At 31.2% G+C, this 17,818-nt stretch overlaps 1 protein-coding gene across 5 annotated transcripts; it reads left to right on the plus strand.

Moving 5' to 3' along the window:
* The first annotated feature begins 351 nt into the window (after positions 1 to 351).
* On the plus strand, positions 352 to 10,173 carry LOC107940530 (homeobox-leucine zipper protein HOX9). Of its 5 annotated transcripts, none has more exons than XR_005906720.1 (12): positions 352 to 509; positions 4,563 to 4,722; positions 4,921 to 5,011; positions 5,158 to 5,248; positions 5,878 to 5,973; positions 6,065 to 6,178; positions 6,980 to 7,125; positions 7,508 to 7,706; positions 8,509 to 8,550; positions 8,983 to 9,061; positions 9,134 to 9,184; positions 9,871 to 9,959. XR_005906720.1 is itself a non-coding variant. In XM_041084283.1 (11 exons), exons 4-11 carry the CDS (start codon positions 5,234 to 5,236, stop codon positions 10,051 to 10,053), a joined length of 846 nt encoding a protein of 281 aa, XP_040940217.1. In that variant the 5' UTR covers positions 354 to 509; positions 4,563 to 4,722; positions 4,921 to 5,011; positions 5,158 to 5,233; the 3' UTR covers positions 10,054 to 10,173. The 5 variants fall into 5 exon arrangements, 3 of the variants coding, with proteins under 3 accessions (XP_040940219.1, XP_040940217.1, XP_040940218.1); XR_005906721.1 differs by having other exon boundaries at positions 8,983 to 9,049; XM_041084283.1 differs by lacking the exon at positions 8,983 to 9,061 and having other exon boundaries at positions 354 to 509; positions 9,871 to 10,173.
* The last annotated feature ends 7,645 nt before the right edge of the window (positions 10,174 to 17,818 follow it).

The raw sequence follows: 17,818 nt of genomic DNA on the forward strand, positions 1-17,818 counted from the left end.
TTTTCTTATTAAAATACACGATATTTATTTTCAGAGTACTTAATTTTTTATTTATAAAAACTAATTTATAAAAATAGTAATAATGAATATTTTATAAAATTATTTAACTAATAACTTTTAACATATAAAATAAAAAACTTTTTTTTTTGAAGTAAAATAAAATTTAAAAAAAAAACTTTTAACAGAGCAAAACAGTGTCGTTTTATTTAAAATGAAATAATTTTTTACCGGCGTTTTTATGAAAAACGCTACAAAATGTTAACAATAACGGCGTTTTTATAAAAAAACGCCACAAATAAATCATCTCAAAAGGGCACGGTTATATTCCCAAATTTTCCCCCTCTGAAACCCCTAGTTTTTCCCCCTAAAATCATATTCTCAAAACACCCCCATCTCACCCCTCCGTTGCTATTTTCAATCAAGAAACTCTCCAGCAGTAGTCTTGATTTGGTTTCCAGTTAAACTCTGAGATAGAAGAGATGGCAGTGAACCAGACGGCGGCGTTGAAGGTGGGGTTGTGTCGTATAAAGTCTTATCTGCATATAAAGCAGTTCAATGGTTCCTGTGACACCCCTAAAGTGACCCTAGTCGGAAAGCGGTCTCGGGACCGCTAGACCGAGTCACCAAATTATTTGAATGTGATAATTATTGCCTAAAATATGTGAATATAAATGTGTGAAAGTTTTAAGCTTCGATTTAGTTAATTGCATGTGAATTTAGTTGATAGGACTTATGTGAGAAAATTTAGAAATGTGCTAGGCAAATGCAAGTGGCCTAATAGTGCATGTAATCAAAGGGGTGGACTTGCATGTCAATTTCCCCCCATTTAAGTACTAGTGGCCGGCCATGACAAGGGATGATGGGCAAAACATGTTGTGTTAATGGAAAAATAAAATAAGAAGCATGGGCAAAACATGTCATGAAACATGTTGTGTTAATGGAAAAATAAAATAAGAAGCATGGGCAAAACATGTTGTGTTAATGGAAAAATAAAATAAGAAGCATGGGCAAAACATGTCATGAAACATGTTGTGTTAATGGAAGAATAAAATAAGAAGCATGGGCAATAAACTAATAAGAAATTGAAGGAAGAAAACAAAGAGAAAAAAATGTGCTCATCATTCTCATGCATGACAAAAAAAGAAGAAGAGAAAGGCTCTCATGTTGTTCTTGGCCGAATAGGAGAAAGAAAAAGAAGGAAAAAGAGCTTTGAGGAAATCGGCTATGGTGGTTTGATAGACTAAGGTATGTTTGATGATGTTCCATGAGATGCATGCATGTTTTAGTAGTTAGCTTGAGTTCTAAATAGCCCATGGTTCAAATCTTTACTATGTCATGGAGATGATATTCGGCCAAGGTGGATTGGTGTTGATATCATTTGCATGCTAAAGTGAAGCTTTGTAATGGTGCATGTGATGGTGGATTGATGATTCTTGAATCTTCTTTTTAGCATTTTTGAGTGAGACATTAAGTTCTTTGTTTAACCATGACCAAAAATTGAAATGGTATGGTGTTGTGATGCAATCGGCCCCAACATAGACATGTATGTTCGGCCACATGAATAAGTACATAAATTATGTGTATATTCGGCCATAAGCTAGCAAAATGAGACTTTAATGAGTTAAATTTGTTTGAATTAAGTTCAAGAGCAAAGGGGAACTAAATCCGATAAAGGGAAGGAAAAAGTGGTCGAATAGCCGCCGAAATCGTTCGACAACATCCGAGGTAAGTTTTAAGTGATTAAACGTTGAGTAAATTCAATTATAATAGGACATGATGAGTTGATTTAATAAGATATGATGTGGCCATGATATGTTCTAAGTTCAAATGGTAAGTTCTTAAGTGTTTGAGCTTGGGAATTTAAGGGTAATTTGAAATAGTCTGCTTAGGACAGCAGCAGTAATGTGACTTTAGAAAATCACCATAAATTTATGGATTTGAATTAGAGGCTGAATGAGACATGAAATTAAAGCTTAATGAGTCTAGTTTCTTATAAAAGAAACCGTGTAAGCAAAGGAATTTCCGATAATGAGATACTTAAAGTTGTGTGAGACAGCGCAGAATGACACTGTAATCCTCTGTTCTGTATTTAGAAAATCATTATAAATTGTAAAAAAATGGTTATAAGATAAAATTTATATGCTTAGACTCCTTAATGAGTCTAGTTTCAAATTAAATCAAATACAACACATTTTGAATTCTGTAAAAGGAGAAATTTGATTCGTAGTGAAGAGTGGTCAGATTAGTCAAACAGTGAAACAGGGGACACTTTAAGAAAAATCTGGTATTGATTGGACAAACCTAAAATTCTGGAAATTTTATGGATGGAATATATACGAGTCTATATTCAGGAAAAATTAACGGAAAGTGATTTGGAGTTTTGTAGCTCCAGTTACAAATAATTTAGTGACTATTGCTCAGGAAAAACAGCTTGTGCTGAATTTGAGATTGTGTTGTAAACCTTGATAAACTTGTTTTAGTTGCTCATAAGCTATTGATTAAACCCATACGTGAATTCTAAATTGTGATATTGGAAAATGATAGATGTAGATTCAGCCAAGACAGTGTGTATACGTGAAAGTATATGTGGTATGTGAAGTATATTTGGATAATTGTGATGTGAATACATGAAAATCTATATTTTGATTTAGGATTCTATGTGATGGATGTGAACATGCATATATGAGATAAGGCCTAATGGCCGATGTGATGAATGTGAAAGTGTATATATGTGATAAGGCCTAATGGCCGATGTGATGAATGTGAAAGTGTATATATGTGATAAGGCCTAATGGCCGATGTGATGAATGTGAAAGTGTATATATGTGACAGGGCCGAGTGGCCAACGTGATGGATGTGAAAGTGTATAAATGTGATAAGTCCCGAAGGGCATTTGTGTCAGTACTATATCCGGGTTAAAACCCCGCAGGCTTTATGCGAGAATATTATTACTGATTAATGTCCGTAAGCTTCGTGCTCGTACTATATCCGAGCTCTAAAGACCCAATGACTACGTGTGGGGATTTTGTCCGGGTAAGACCCGATAACTTCGTGTGGAGATTATGTCCGGGTAAGACTTCGTAATAAGAATTGCTTATAAATATATTCAATGCGAAAGGTTAAACAGGTATGTACTCCAAGTTTATATGTGAGCTTGATTTGCACTAAATCATAAGGTAGTTATGTGATGCATACGAGAGCAATCTATGAGACTATTCCTATGATTATGTGACATCAGATCTGTGTGAGAGGTTATGTGAAATCATACGATATATCTATGTCACATGAGCTCACTTTTATGTGAAAGTTTATCTGCCTATTGTATATGATGAGATGTGCATATTCGGTAAAGGGATGGTATGCCCGAAGGAAGAGTGAAATAAAAAATACGAACAACTATGTTATAATTTGATTGTTATCTGTTGACATTGCTTAAAACTTACTAAGCATTAAATGCTTACTCTGTTCTTTGAATCTCTGTTTTATAGATTTTGGTTCGTCAGCTATCGGACTCGGGATTTTTGGAAGTCGAAGTCTCCCACACTATCAAAGCCCCCTTTTGGTACAATTTTGGTTGAACTTTGAAATGGCATGTATAGGACTACCCTTTTGTTGTTGGTCATGTACCCTTCGGTTTTGTGTAAATTTGGATAGCCATGCGAAAATGGCTTAAATATACTTTGATCATAGCATTATAATCGTTTTGTATGTTGTCCGTCGAGAGGTATGGAAATGTTGGTAACGGTTAGCCATGGGAAGGGTTGTTCTTGATCACTTTTGGAATATGTATGACAAACTCTAGTTGATCCATGGAGGATCATGAAATAGGTAAAGTTTACCTTTAAAAAAAACAGATGCTGGCAGCAGCAGTGATGTGGATGTGAAAAATCACTAAAAATAGTAGGAATGGAATTAAATAGTGAATAAATTATGTAAGAGAACCTTGATGAATTTATTTTCATAGGAAAGTAACGAAACGATCATATGGACAGTATGTTAAGAGATATTCAGGTTCTCGTGAGACAGGGCCAGAACGGTTTCTGGATTCCCTGTTCCAACTTTGGAAATTCATTATAAATTAACCAGAGATAATTAGGAGTCATGCCATATATGTATAGATTCCTCTCTGAGTCTAGTTTCTATAGAAACAAACGGCATCAGTATTGAAACTCTGTGCAGGGAGATATCCAAATCGTAATGCATGAAGGTCAGTGTAGTCGCACCCTGTAACAGGGGAGAATTTAACGAATAAACTGTACTAATTGGCCTGACCAAAAATTCTAGAAAAAAATATGTAGATGGCCATATGAGTCTAGTTTCAGGGAAAAATTACAAAACTGATTTTCGAGTTGTGAAACTCAAGATATGATTTTTAAGGTGACAGTGACGCAGTTAGCCAACTGCCTGGAAATTTTTAAAATGGACTGCGATAGTAAGCGAATTTAGTCTGTGAACCCCTCGTGTCCGACTCCGGCAACGGTCTCGGGTACGGGGTGTTACAGTTCCACTATTTTTTGATGATTTTATGTGGTTGTTGAATTTTTGTTTATTTTTAATCACAGATGTAGAGAAAAACAACGAAAAGAAGCATCACGCCTCCAAGCTGTGAATAGGAAGTTGACAGCTATGAATAAACAGTTGATGGAGGAGAATGATAGGTTACAAAAGCAAGTTTCACAGCTTGTTTATGAAAACAACTATTTCCGCCAACAGACTCAAAATGTAAGAACTTCATCTTCCCTTTCTCGTTTCATATTTTTAAAGGAAAAAAAGAAGAAGAGGACTTTACAGTACAATCATATTATAATTTTTTTGTACCCTTTACTTGAAAATGTTTGATTTGCTTTCAAATATGGGAATTTTTGTTAATTGCAGTGGTTTTTTTTTTTTGGTTGTTGTTGTGGTTGCAAATGACTTTAGCTACCACGGATACAAGTTGTGAATCAGTAGTGACGAGCGGTCAACACCATTTGACTCCTCAACATCCGCCTAGGGATGCCAGCCCTGCAGGGTTAGTAGTAGTAGGAAATTTTGTCACTGTTATACACTCCCATTATTATGTCCCTTTCATTCCTCGTTTATCTATGAAATTGAATCTTTGTTTTGTTGCTGTATAATTGCTAGTGCGCCTTATGTGCTTTTGTTTTTGCATTCCAGACTTTTGTACATTGCAGAGGAAACTTTAATAGAGTTTCTTTCAAAGGCCACTGGAACTGCTATCGAGTGGGTCCAAATGCCTGGGATGAAGGTAACTCTCTCTCTGCTGTCATCATTCTTTTATTCTTTGTAAAATACTATTAAACTATATTAATGTAGTCCATTATTCATTGTCATTATCGATAAATTCTTATTTATATAACAAAGCATAAAATCTTGCTAATCTTCTAAGCAACATCCTAACCCATATTTGTTATGTCAATATCGAGGAACAACCCCACTTTCCCATTTTTCTATTGGTTACTAATATTTCCCTGTTTCCCATATGAGTTGGATTTTCTTCTTCTTTTTACCTTTAAAATTTTTTAATCTACGGATTTTTTTTAATAATGAATTAATACTGGTAAAGATAAAACTGGAGAACCAATTGTTAGGTAATAGCATGCTGTTATCTTTCTTTTAAATCATTACATACAGATTCCAGGTAGATTGTACCTTGGGACTCAAACATGCATATGATATTCTCAAATGGATCTCTTGTTTTTTGCTCCCTTTGTAGAACATAACTTGAATTAAATAGTAATCCAATATCATTATGCTAGTTAAGAAAAAGAGCTAGCCTTGTTAAAACTTCTTGCTTGATGAATAGTAATCTTAGCTCCAAATGCCTGCGCCAATTTTACCAGCTGGCTACTGCTAATATCTTTCTTACCTGTGCAGCCTGGTCCGGATTCTATTGGAATCGTTGCTATTTCTCATGGTTGTAGTGGTGTGGCAGCACGTGCATGCGGACTCGTGGGACTAGATCCTACAAGAGTAAGTTCATTTTTGCTTTCTACTGATACGTTTCTTAGCTCAAATTTGGAGAAGAATTGACTGATCAATATATGTTTTCTTTTTCATGTAGGTCGCTGAAATCCTTAAAGATCGGCCTTCATGGTATCGTGATTGCCGAGCTGTGGATGTTACAAACGTGTTGTCCACTGGAAATGGTGGAACCATTGAACTGGTTTATATGCAGGTAAGTTAATTAATATCAAATTTATCCTACTTTTCCAACTAAGTCTATGTGAATATTTGGACAAAACCAGAGATCTTAGTATGTGTATTTAAATTGTTCACCATACCCAATTATTGAGGGTATACTGAGCATGTGAGTACATACGCTATCCCCACAAATTTCAACTCCCAAGACCTGTTTCTGATATAAATCCAAGAAAAGAATAGCATAATAAATAGTATAGTGGTAAATTATTAGGAAAATAAAGAAAAGCATTTCTATTTTCGGGATCCAAGTACATATCTATAACTCATTTCTGTCCTCTTCAATCTTGATTTGTCAACATCATATATTGGAAGAGTGAATGCCATGACCTTCTACCTAAATGATAAACAAAAATTCAATTAGGAATTGTGCATAAATCAAGGCACGCAATTGACAAATCGGCTTGTCCAACTCTCTGTTACTGGTTTTAATAGTGTTTTATTCATCAAAAGGTTTGTCTGATATTGTAACCCAGCTATTTTGAAATCTCAACCACCTTGTTGGATAACTGGAAGCTTAATGCTGAATAAGATCAGTTAAAAAGGCATCGCCATTTTCTTAATTTGACTTAACTTTGCATCCTTTTTGCAAGTACTGAAATTTCTCATTAATTGATTCTTTTTGGTGCTAAAAGTTTCATGATTGATGAAATGGATACGCAAAATCTAATTTGGAAATTCTTCGATTGATAGAATACCCTTAATGGGCTTTTCTTTTCACAGCAATTTACTCTCGTGTGGTATTTATTTAGTTATTTATTGTTTTATTTTATTGCAGTTTCTTCTAGTCAAGTTTGGAAAAATGATTAGTGTAACTGTATCCAAGTTTTGGAGGCCGGATGTCGCTCATGTGACTGCCTCTACAGATGAGAATGGTGCATGCACTAGGACACTTAAAGTTCTCATGGCAATTTTAAACGGGAGGTGGGTTCTTAAATTAAATTGTGAGTTCGTTGTTCTTTTCCTGTTTTAGAAGGTAGAACTTGCTTTTTCTCTATATATCTATATTGTAATAGTCATCTGAAGGCGAATGCTTTAGCAGATATAGTTTGCAACTAAGCATTAATATTTTGCATCTGATTTAAATCAAGTGATTGGAAATGGAAATATAGTTGCCTTGGTTATCTTTTATGGTATTTTATAAGACACTGAGAATGGGCTACATTCGGTACCTTTTGCAGGCCAATTATCATTGCAATTATGAGTAGGAAGATAACTATAGATGAATTTAGTGGAGAGGAGAAAAACATAGTTGTCTTTAAGATCATATGTAAATGATTTTCTCTCTTTCTTTCTATCTGATCAGACGTCAGGAGATTTTCAAGGAAACAACAGACCACATGTATAATAATGCAGCGACTCAGGAGTGGGAAACTACTTTGAATCAGCTACTAATAGAGCTTGATGGGTTTGATACTGGCAAAGGTGTTATATTTTCGGCTGCTACAAATCGTAGAGATTTGTTAGATCTTGCACTTCTCAGGCAAGGTCGTTTTGATCGCGAGGTTAATTTCCATCACTTGAATAGCAGATCTAATTAGTTAATTTCCATCACTTGAATAGCAAATTTTATTATATTACATTTTTTAGTATTAAATTTTTCATGAAATTATAATAATTTAATAAAATCATTTTTTACCCATTGATTATCATAATGTATTTAGTTAAACAATCAGTAAATATTAAAATGATAACAAGTGGGGAGTCTGGCATATTATATTTTTATTGTAAAATATGCATATGTATAATTAATAAACACTTCTCTATTTAATTAAAAAAATAAAAATAGTGGCCAAATAAAATACTATAAGGTAATACTCATGACTCTTAAAATATGTGAAAATAGAAGAAATTATCTTAAAAAAGGCTACAGTCATCGCACAAATAATTTATTGATTCAATATATTGAATATGATTGATAATTTTGAATTAAGAAATCTGATAGATTATACAAATTTTTAAACACTCAAAATTATAATTACTAATTTGAAACTTTTTGCTGTAGAGAAAATGAACATATTAAACCTGGCAATCTATTTAATCACAACTTTAAACTTTTAATTCATTAATATAAAAACTGTACTAATTATAGTTAAAATACCAGTAAGGCATTTGTCAGGTAATTTCATTATTTGGTTTCGAGGGATAAAAGATATTCTGGATTCCTATTTAACCTTTTCGGCCTTTGTGCTAAATTTGTACCACCAGCCTTGATGGTCTTTCCCTTTCTTTATCATTTCTATTCTTGCTACATAATTATCAAAAATGGGTGCACCAACAGACTCAGCCCTCGATCTCGATGAACAGATCTTGCAGCTGATGCAATGTAAGCCACTTTCGGAGCAGCAGGTACTTTTTTTTTTTCACGATCTGTTTCTTTCTCAAGAAAGTATGGAAATTTTGAGCACTTAATTTTTTTGTATAATTATTTTAATAGATTAGGCTATATTTGGCTACGAAATGAATACCAAAACATTTTTGAATTGAATTTGTTTTAAGATATTATTCCAATAGCATTAGTTTCTATCGCCGTGTGAACTTTTAGTTATAATTAATGAAAAAAAAACAGCTTTTTTCTCTCTTCCATTTAAAACATTTATATATTCTTTTGATTTATTTGATGTAGTTGATTTCGAAAGAACTTGGTGTATTTGCAAGACTTTTCTACGTTTTACTTGTATTGTTTTGTTCTCAGGTTGATCAATAGAAGTCCTCGTTTTCTTCCTTGTTTCATCTGGGTTATAATTGGTTGTAACTCTGTTTTCGTGTTATCTTGTTTAGGTCAGAGCATTATGCGACAAGGCATAAAATATGCTTCTCAAAGACTAGATACATTTGCATGTGTTAGGTGTAGAAAAAGGTGTTTCCATTTTGGTGTTAAGATTTTATGCAGTGTAGTTGCTTACTGTCTTACACTATGTTGTCCTTTTAGGTAAAATGGTTGAACAAGCAATTGAGCAAATTATGGCCTTTTGTTGCAGAGGTAAGATACTTGTTCTTATATATATTTTTGCTATAAGATTCATAGTAGTTGCTAGTTATTTATTTCAAAAAGGCTGAGAGAGGCTTTTGTGTAACTGAGGTTTTCCACCTTAATAGATGAAATTTAGGCAGGTTGTTCAACTCTTTTGGTGCTTTCTGAAGTGAAAATAATTGAAATTGTTCTCTATGTAACTTACAATTTAGTATTTTTTTCATAGTAGATAAACCAGTTTTAGACTATTGTGTTGGTTGTCCACAATATTAAGCATTCTGAGCATCAATATATTTAGATATTTTGAGGTTTAAAATTGAACTTGGGGAAGAAATAAAGATAAAAACAACTAACATAGTGGATCAGGAAAATGCTTTGCCATGAGCTGCTTTCTGTTTGACTTGTTTACATATCTAAATAATAGATTGTTTGAGGATAGGCCATGGATTTGGTGATATTTTTTTATTTAAACTATGTAGGTTTTAGATGCAATGCATGTACATGCAAAGGCACATGATTAATAACATGAACAATGACTTTTGTCGAAACAAATTCTAATTCTTGCATTATGGTGGCATTATTAAAAATTTATCTTTCCATATCATAATTCAAAGAGATCAGATAATGTTCTTTGACATATGTGGCTTTGAGGGTCGTATAAGTGATTTCCTTATTGGCCTGACTTTGGCTTACAGGTGCATACTTTGGCTTTCTGTTTCGGTGTTTTGGATTTTCTGGCGGTTGAATTGAAAGCATCAAAGGACTTCTCTAAGTTATATGCAGGCATGGCAATACTTTGGCTTCACATAAGCTTGAACCAGCCTTCTGTTGTATATTGTTTCTTCTTTTTTTTTTTTGATTTTTTTTCCTTTGATTAATGAGAGGTGATGATGAATTGGCATTCTTTTCTCATGAGGATGAATTTTGTTTTAGAAATTGTAATACTTTGCGTGTTTGTGTGTGTTATTTTTTATATATTAAATTACATATTGAATCAATGTTTATGTATTAAATTTAAATTCATTAGTTTTTATATTTAGTTTGAAATTTAAATTTTAATAGAAAATTTAATTTAATTAATATTTTTTATTTATCCTTAAAAGTATATAGTTTAGATTTCAAATTTCAAAAATTAAACATAATATAATATTTAACATAGAAATAAATATTATTTAATTAAAATAAAATAATTTTTTAAAAGGTCATAATTTTTAGCGGCGTTTGTAGGAAAAGCGCCGCTAAAAGTCATGACCTTTAGCGGCGTTTGTGGGATAAGCGCCGCTAATGGTCATGACCTTTAGCGGCGTTTGTGGGATAAGCGACGCTAAAGGTCATGACCTTTAGCAGCGTTTGTGGGAAAAGCGCCGCTAAAGGTCATGACTTTTAGCAGCGTTTTTTTCATAAACGCCACAAAATGTTAGCGTCGTCGTCTTTAGCGGCGGTTTTTGCGGCGTTTGTAAAAGCGCCACAAATAGTTTTAGTGGCGCTTATTAGCGCCGCTATAGGCCCAAAAAAACGCCGCTAAAAACCTGTTTTGCTGTAGTGACTACATCATTAATACTCTTATGATATCACTTCTGTCATCTATGCATTAGATTTTATTTCATTATTAGTGACAATACGAATGATTAATGACAAAATCTTATATTGTTTAGAGATGTAACTAGCTATCAATGAATATTAATTATACGATGACATTATACACTTTTGTCACCACATTCTCGACAATACATGATGAATGATAATACAATATCTACCTTAACTTTTAGTGATACACCTGTAATCAGTAATTACAATCAGCACCCATACAACCATTTAACCACGTTAAAGGCCGTCTAGCATTTGGCCACTACCCTTTTAGTAGTTACCTCAATTGGCAACCCCTAATCCAACTCAAGCCATTCGACAAAGCACAAAACAACCTGTAATAATTAGTCAACATGCATAATACATAATTTTAACAATCATTAACACCCAAAGGTAAGACCCACACTTAATTACGCTAATCCGAACACTATCGTTTTTCCGCAACTCTCACTCCTTAGATCTAACTAGATCCAACTCAGATTTATACCTGGTAGAGATCAATCATTAAAGACCAACCTCTTCACACCCATATAGGGTTTAGCCAAAGCTATGTTATTAATTGAATTTTTCAAATCTGGAGTTGAAAATTAACACTTACTCTATATGGCTTACGACGAAATTGTGAAAAGTTTACCAAAGCTATTGATGATCCGTAAGGTTTAGATCTAGATGTTGAATCAATCAAACACAAAAAGAAAGAAACTTTTAAGTTTCGGCCATGACATGAATCATTTGACTATTACAAAATATGAAAAGAAGAGGAAAAAACTTAGATCTGATAGAAATAAAATAAAAATTTTGCACTTACGCTACTCGATCAATTCCGTGACAACAGAAAAAAAAAAGAGCAAAAGAAGTGAATCAAAGGGGTCAGCGACTATAACAAAAAAATCAACAGCAAAAATTCAGCTATAGGGGTAGAAGATGAGATGAGCATAAAATAAAATAGGAAACAAGAGGAGATGATGACCAATGGGACAACACAACAATAAAATTTCAGGGTCTTAAGGGTGGCATTGAGAGGAAGAAGGGAGGGGATAGTAATGGGGAAGGAAAAATAAGAAAAGAAGGGATTGAATAGAAAAATATAAAATTTATATCTAGGTTAAAAATAAGGGGGTGACAACACTAGGGTTTCAAGGCAAAAATTCGATAAATGAAAATTATACAGGAGAAGGGAATCAAACTCGGGTCTCAAGGATAAATTCACTAACACTTAACCATCAAATTCATCTAATGTGGTAATTGTGTTATTTTTTGGTCCAATCTAGTACTTGCATTTGATAAAAGTTTATTTTGGTACCCGAAAGTAACTGTGTTAACTGTTTAGTATTTAATTCATGTTTTATAGTTGATTTGATAAAAATTAATTGCTAATATTATTAATTTTGAATTTTTATGATCTTTTAATAGAATAAATGAAGTGTTAATTATGAATTTGTTTAATTTTGCATTTAATTTGTCAAATACAGTCCTATTAATGTGATTTAATTTGAGTTTTAGAGTTGATTTGGTGAAAGTTAATTGCTAATATAATTAGCTAACTATGAATTAAGAAAACCTGAATTAAGCAGTAAAAAGTTAGCACAATTACCTTTAAGTACCAAAATATGTAACTTTTGTTATATATAGGTGCTAGATTGAATCAAAAGATAGCACAGATATCGCATTAAAAAAATATTTAGCTCAAATACCGAATCATGTATTAAGTTTAAATACATGGAGATAATATTTCTTCTCTTAATTTCTATTTACTTCATTTTATTTTGAATCTCACTTTGTTTAAATTTACTTTTTTTTTTTAGATCCGAACACAATTTTCTACTAAAGAATTCTATCCCTCACATTTATCATTCTTCTAAGTCGATTACAATACATTAAGGCCATTTTATTTCCTCTTTAATTCTCGTTCTTTTATTTCCTTAATTGTTTAAGATTTCAAATCTAGCATTGTGACTTCACATGCTAAATCTTGGGGTTTCTGGATCATATGATCCCTGGAGAACCAACTTTATCCCTCAAGAATATAAAAAAGTGCATGAAATTATGAGAATGGGAGAACTCCTAGGTAACCGAAAATCTAATTTTCTTACGTTAACCCTTTTGATTTTATCACATTTATTTTCACACCACAATTGCATAACACCCATATCTCTTGTTGTCCTTTTATTAGAAACACTAAATTTCCGTTTCTTTTGGGAAGGTTGGGGTTTCAATCTTGGTCGGCAATGTCGGTAACCTTCACCTTGGAGGTTTCCTTGAATAACTCCTTTTTATAAGTGAGAATTTTCAAAATTAGATTCACCATAATTAAAAGGATTTAAACCATGAAATCAAAATAAATTATTCTAAATTTTAGATTTTATATTTATCTTTTCTTATTAAAATAAAATCAATAACATCTAATCTTTTTCATCTTTTTTTCATCTCACCATGTAATTGAAGTTTTAGGTAAAACAATATGGATAATCTTCACATTCATATTTAATTTAATTTAATTTATTTATTTTGAGAAAAAAATGAAATGAAAAGCAAAAAATTTGGGTTATTAAGATTAATCAATTGAAGTATTAGGTATTTATTTTTCTTAATTGAAAAAATCTCAATTTTTTAAATGAAATGTTCGATCAAATTTTTCAATAAAAAATATATAATACACAAATTTATTACTTTTAACAACCCTAATATCATGTTTTCCTTTCTAATTTCTTTTTTTTAATCTGAAAGTAAAGATTATCTAAATTTTTTCCACATTAATTCTTTAATTACACAAGGTAAAGAAAGAAAAAAAAGAGAAAGATCGGGTGTTGTTAATTTTATTTTAATAAAATAAAATAAATACAAAACCTAAAATTTAAAACTATTTATTTTGATTTAATAGTTACAATTATTTTAATTCTCATAATTCTCATTTTAAAATTTCTTATTATAATTGAAACATTTTTATAACACCTAAAGCTTTTTATTTTCTCTTTTCCAACAACTTTGCAAACGTTTGTGAAAAAGATTTTTAAACCTTTTTGAAAACTTGTTGATTCAATTGCTTGACATTTCCTCTAAGCTCATCTCTCCATTTGGTCACACCAAATAAACCTTTGCTTTATTCAATTATCACGTTTTTTCACCTCATTTCTTTCCCTAAAGACGTTACATTCTTTCAAATTTAAACTTATCCAAAAATCGAGCTATTCGTACAATTTACGAATATAATTTACACGGACAGATTTAAAAGATATTTTTGAATCTATTTTAACTAAATGCTAAATTCGAGCTATCCATACAATTTATGAATATAATTTACATGGACAGATTCAAAAGATATTTTCGAATCTATCTTAACTAAATGCTTTTGTAAACTCATCATTTTGTGTTCCTTTTATTAAAACTAAATGCCATGAAGGCACATGATTTTCATTATGTGTATATTTTCTTTAAATTTATCAAAATATAAAATAAATATAAATGACCTTAAAATAATATTTATTACTTAATAAAATAAATAGACTTTTGGTAATTTCTAAATTGAGTTGAGACTCAATTGAAATGTGACATCAACTAATTAGTCTATAATATAGATTTAAATATCAATTTATGAAAAATATATATATAATGAAATATTATTTTTTTTGTCGTAATCAGGGTATCCATCGTTGGCAATAGTGATCAATCTTTCCACTGTAAGTGCTCTCCAAAGAGGTAAATAGTTGATCATGAAATGTACTATATTCTCATGAGCTAGAATCGAACCTCCAACCACATGATTAACGGATATACTCGTTAATTTTAATTTTCATTAGGTAAAAGAAAATGATAAAAGATAAGTGAATAAACAGATAACAAATAAATAAGCTCCTCCATTCATTCAACATCAAATTCAAGTATTTTATTTCATCTGTAAAGCACAATTTGAATTTTATTGTACACATAAAACATCTTGTCTTATTCTTCAACGTTTATTAATAAGTTTACAATAAAGAAATGGCAATGATATAATTTATTATATTTTGGGGAGTATGGAATGAAATTTAAAAACTCTTGTACCTCATTTTTGGCTTATTTTTTGTGGATGTCAACATCCATTAATAAAGATCTTTCTTAAGTAATTTTCTAACACAAAATAGCCATGCTACAAGTGGATATATACGTAATATTTTTTTTATAATCTAATGTCAATGTGATATTGATTAAAATATTAATAAAAATTATATTTACGAAAAACTATATTAAATATAAAACAAAATATTTAATTTTTAATAAATTAATTATTGCTGTATGTAATTTATTCATATTTACTCTTAACAAACTTTTTTTTTTTTGAGAGAAGCAACAAATCTTCAACCTAAATGGCATCAAATTTAAAGTGTGGGTCATTTTTTATTTTGTCGTCGAAAAACAAATTAAGTTAACAATCCTGAAAGTGACATTCCAAAATACTCAAATTGAAGTTCAATCCAACTTATACTGTACGATCTTTACGTTTTAATGCTTAAAATATTATTTTTCATACTTTTCTTCTTCTTCTTCTTTACTTGCTTTTGCCCAAAAAAGGTAATTACATGTTGGAAAGCATGCAACCCTCATAGACATGATATCAATACATGCATGTCCGTGACCATGGCCATGATGGGATGATGAATGACGATGGGACTATACATACATTTGAGAATCAAACGACGATGTGGCGGTGTCCTCTGAAATTGTTCTTATCCTTTACCCATAGTCTCCTCGCCCACCCCATGCTTTCGGTTTCAGGACATTTTGTCCTTTTTCTGATACAGCTGAGGAACGTACAAATTAAGCTACAAAAGCCACTATGTAGATATCTAAAATTAAGGGGTACTTTTGCATTTTCATATTATTTTCTTAAATTAAAAAAAAAGGAAAAACCTAAGACTGAAACCCTAAATCGTAATATTATGAAAGTAGAAATCTCATTATTGTCACATGTCAGTAAATAGAGGGTAGTGGTAAAACTTAGGTTAAACTTAGCCCTGACCTTTTTCTGCACTGTTTTTATTAGGTGTAACTTAATTGGACCGACTATATATATTATAATATTTAAATGGAATAAATCTTAAAACTACTATCTAATATGTAATTATATATATAAATTTAGAATTTATGTAATTTTATATATAAAATTTTAATTTAATCTAAATTTTATAAATTATTAACATAATTATTGGTATAATATTATTTTATTTGTAAATATTACATATACATATAATTATATTTATCTAATATAAAAATTAATTGATGTATTTATTTCTTTAAATATGTATGACTAAAATAAAATTAAAATTTTAAGTATACATTTGAACTACAATTAAAATTTCACGTATATAATTGTACCAAATCAAAATTTATATATACAATTACATATTAACTCAAAATTTATATATAATTTTAAGATTTATCCCTATTTAAACACCCCAAAAAATTATTTTTTGACGCAATGTTACACACTCTAAACCATGAACATCATCAATTTTTATCAAATATATACAAACTTTAAATGTTTAGCTTCCAATTTAAATGTATAATGTAATTATGAACACATTCCAAGCAAATGTTTCGTTGGTTATCACTCAAAACATTTTTGAAGCTGTGATTATGTAAATTTGATATTAATATTTTTTATTCTATAAATTTCAAATATATATATAATATTTTAATTATTAATGGATCTATGAAAAGAAGTTGATTTCCTTTTTTCCTATGATTTCTGTTATAGGTTACTGCTTTTGAAAGGAAATGATGGTGAAAATTCTAATTTTGAGGGCAACTGTTAAGACAAATGCTTAGGTTGTCTTCTGAATCTTCTTATCATGTCCCCCTCATCTTCCCTAAACAAAAGACCTTGAAAACTTTGTTATAGATTTCCTCGTGCACCTAGTATTAATTGTCTCTTCAAACATGGAAACTTTGTCGACCCATTTTTTATTAATTAATGCGAATTGGAGTTTCTCAATTAGATTTTCTTCTTCTTTTATATATATATATGACTCTTCAATTGCGAAAACAAATAGCATAAGATGACCAAATGTTTCTTGAATGATTAGCTTGTCATGTACAGGTAAAAGAAAACATAAATATACAACCTACGGGATTTGTTCATTCGAAGAAAGTTTGATTTATTTTATATTGCACTATTTTTTTTTTATAAAGTAAATAAAAAAAATTGTGAAGTTTAGTCCTCATGGGATTATCATCCTAAAACTTGAAATTTAGGAAAACAAAATGAAATTAACGAGATTGATGATAGATGTGATTCCATTTCTGGGATATTGGTTAAAGGGAGTCAAGATTTGATTCCAAGTTAAAAGCTTTCATTGTAAAGTCCCATCTTGTTCTTTGCATGAGGATTTACTTGGAGCAATATCGTCCAAAAAAAAAAAACTTAAGTACTTTAGAATAATACTAAAAATATGTAAACATGGATGGTTGTGAGTTTGTCTTCATGCTCGAGTGTAGTAGTCAAATGCATGCTCCCAACGTGTCACCATATCTTCATTATATGAAAGGTCATTTCAAAGGACTATACACATATATAAATGATTTTTTTTTGGGGGGGGGGGGGTTCATATGAGATTGGCATGATATAAATTCATGAAAATGTGTTGAAGGGGAAGCGGGGGATGATGGGCCAAAAGTTGAAACGTCTGAAAGAGGGGACATGGTGCATAATGTAGGGGATTCAGCCCAGCCAGGGCCGCACCTTGGTGTCGGTCTCTTACCATACAAATTGCTCAAAACAAAACAAATTTACAATTTGAGAGAAATGACAGCTCCTCAGCCACTCTCTGACCTTTGTCTCCCCCAACATTCAAAGCTGTACTCCAATTTTGGACTTTATATATCTTCAGACAAATGGTAACTTGTTTTATATATAAAGTGTTGATGGGTGTGTATTTCAAATGGTAACTTTGAAGTTTATGAAACCAATGGAATATAGAAAAAACAAAGAAAGTATATTAATGATATATATATTATTAAAGTGAAAAGTAGAGGTTGTTTTGTAGGTCTTTGTAGGGGGGCAGTCAAGCTTCCATAATG

The sequence above is a fragment of the Gossypium hirsutum genome, chromosome A12 (genome assembly GCF_007990345.1).
Source record: "Gossypium hirsutum isolate 1008001.06 chromosome A12, Gossypium_hirsutum_v2.1, whole genome shotgun sequence".
NCBI lineage: Eukaryota > Viridiplantae > Streptophyta > Magnoliopsida > Malvales > Malvaceae > Gossypium > Gossypium hirsutum.

Excerpts from the sequence above, each read along its gene's own strand:
- LOC107940530 (XM_041084283.1), top strand. Across the intron at positions 6,179-6,979 it reads TTGAACTGGTTTATATGCAG|TTTCTTCTAGTCAAGTTTGG; the intron begins GTAAGTTAATTA and ends ATTTTATTGCAG. Across the intron at positions 8,551-9,133 it reads AGCCACTTTCGGAGCAGCAG|GTAAAATGGTTGAACAAGCA; the intron begins GTACTTTTTTTT and ends TTGTCCTTTTAG.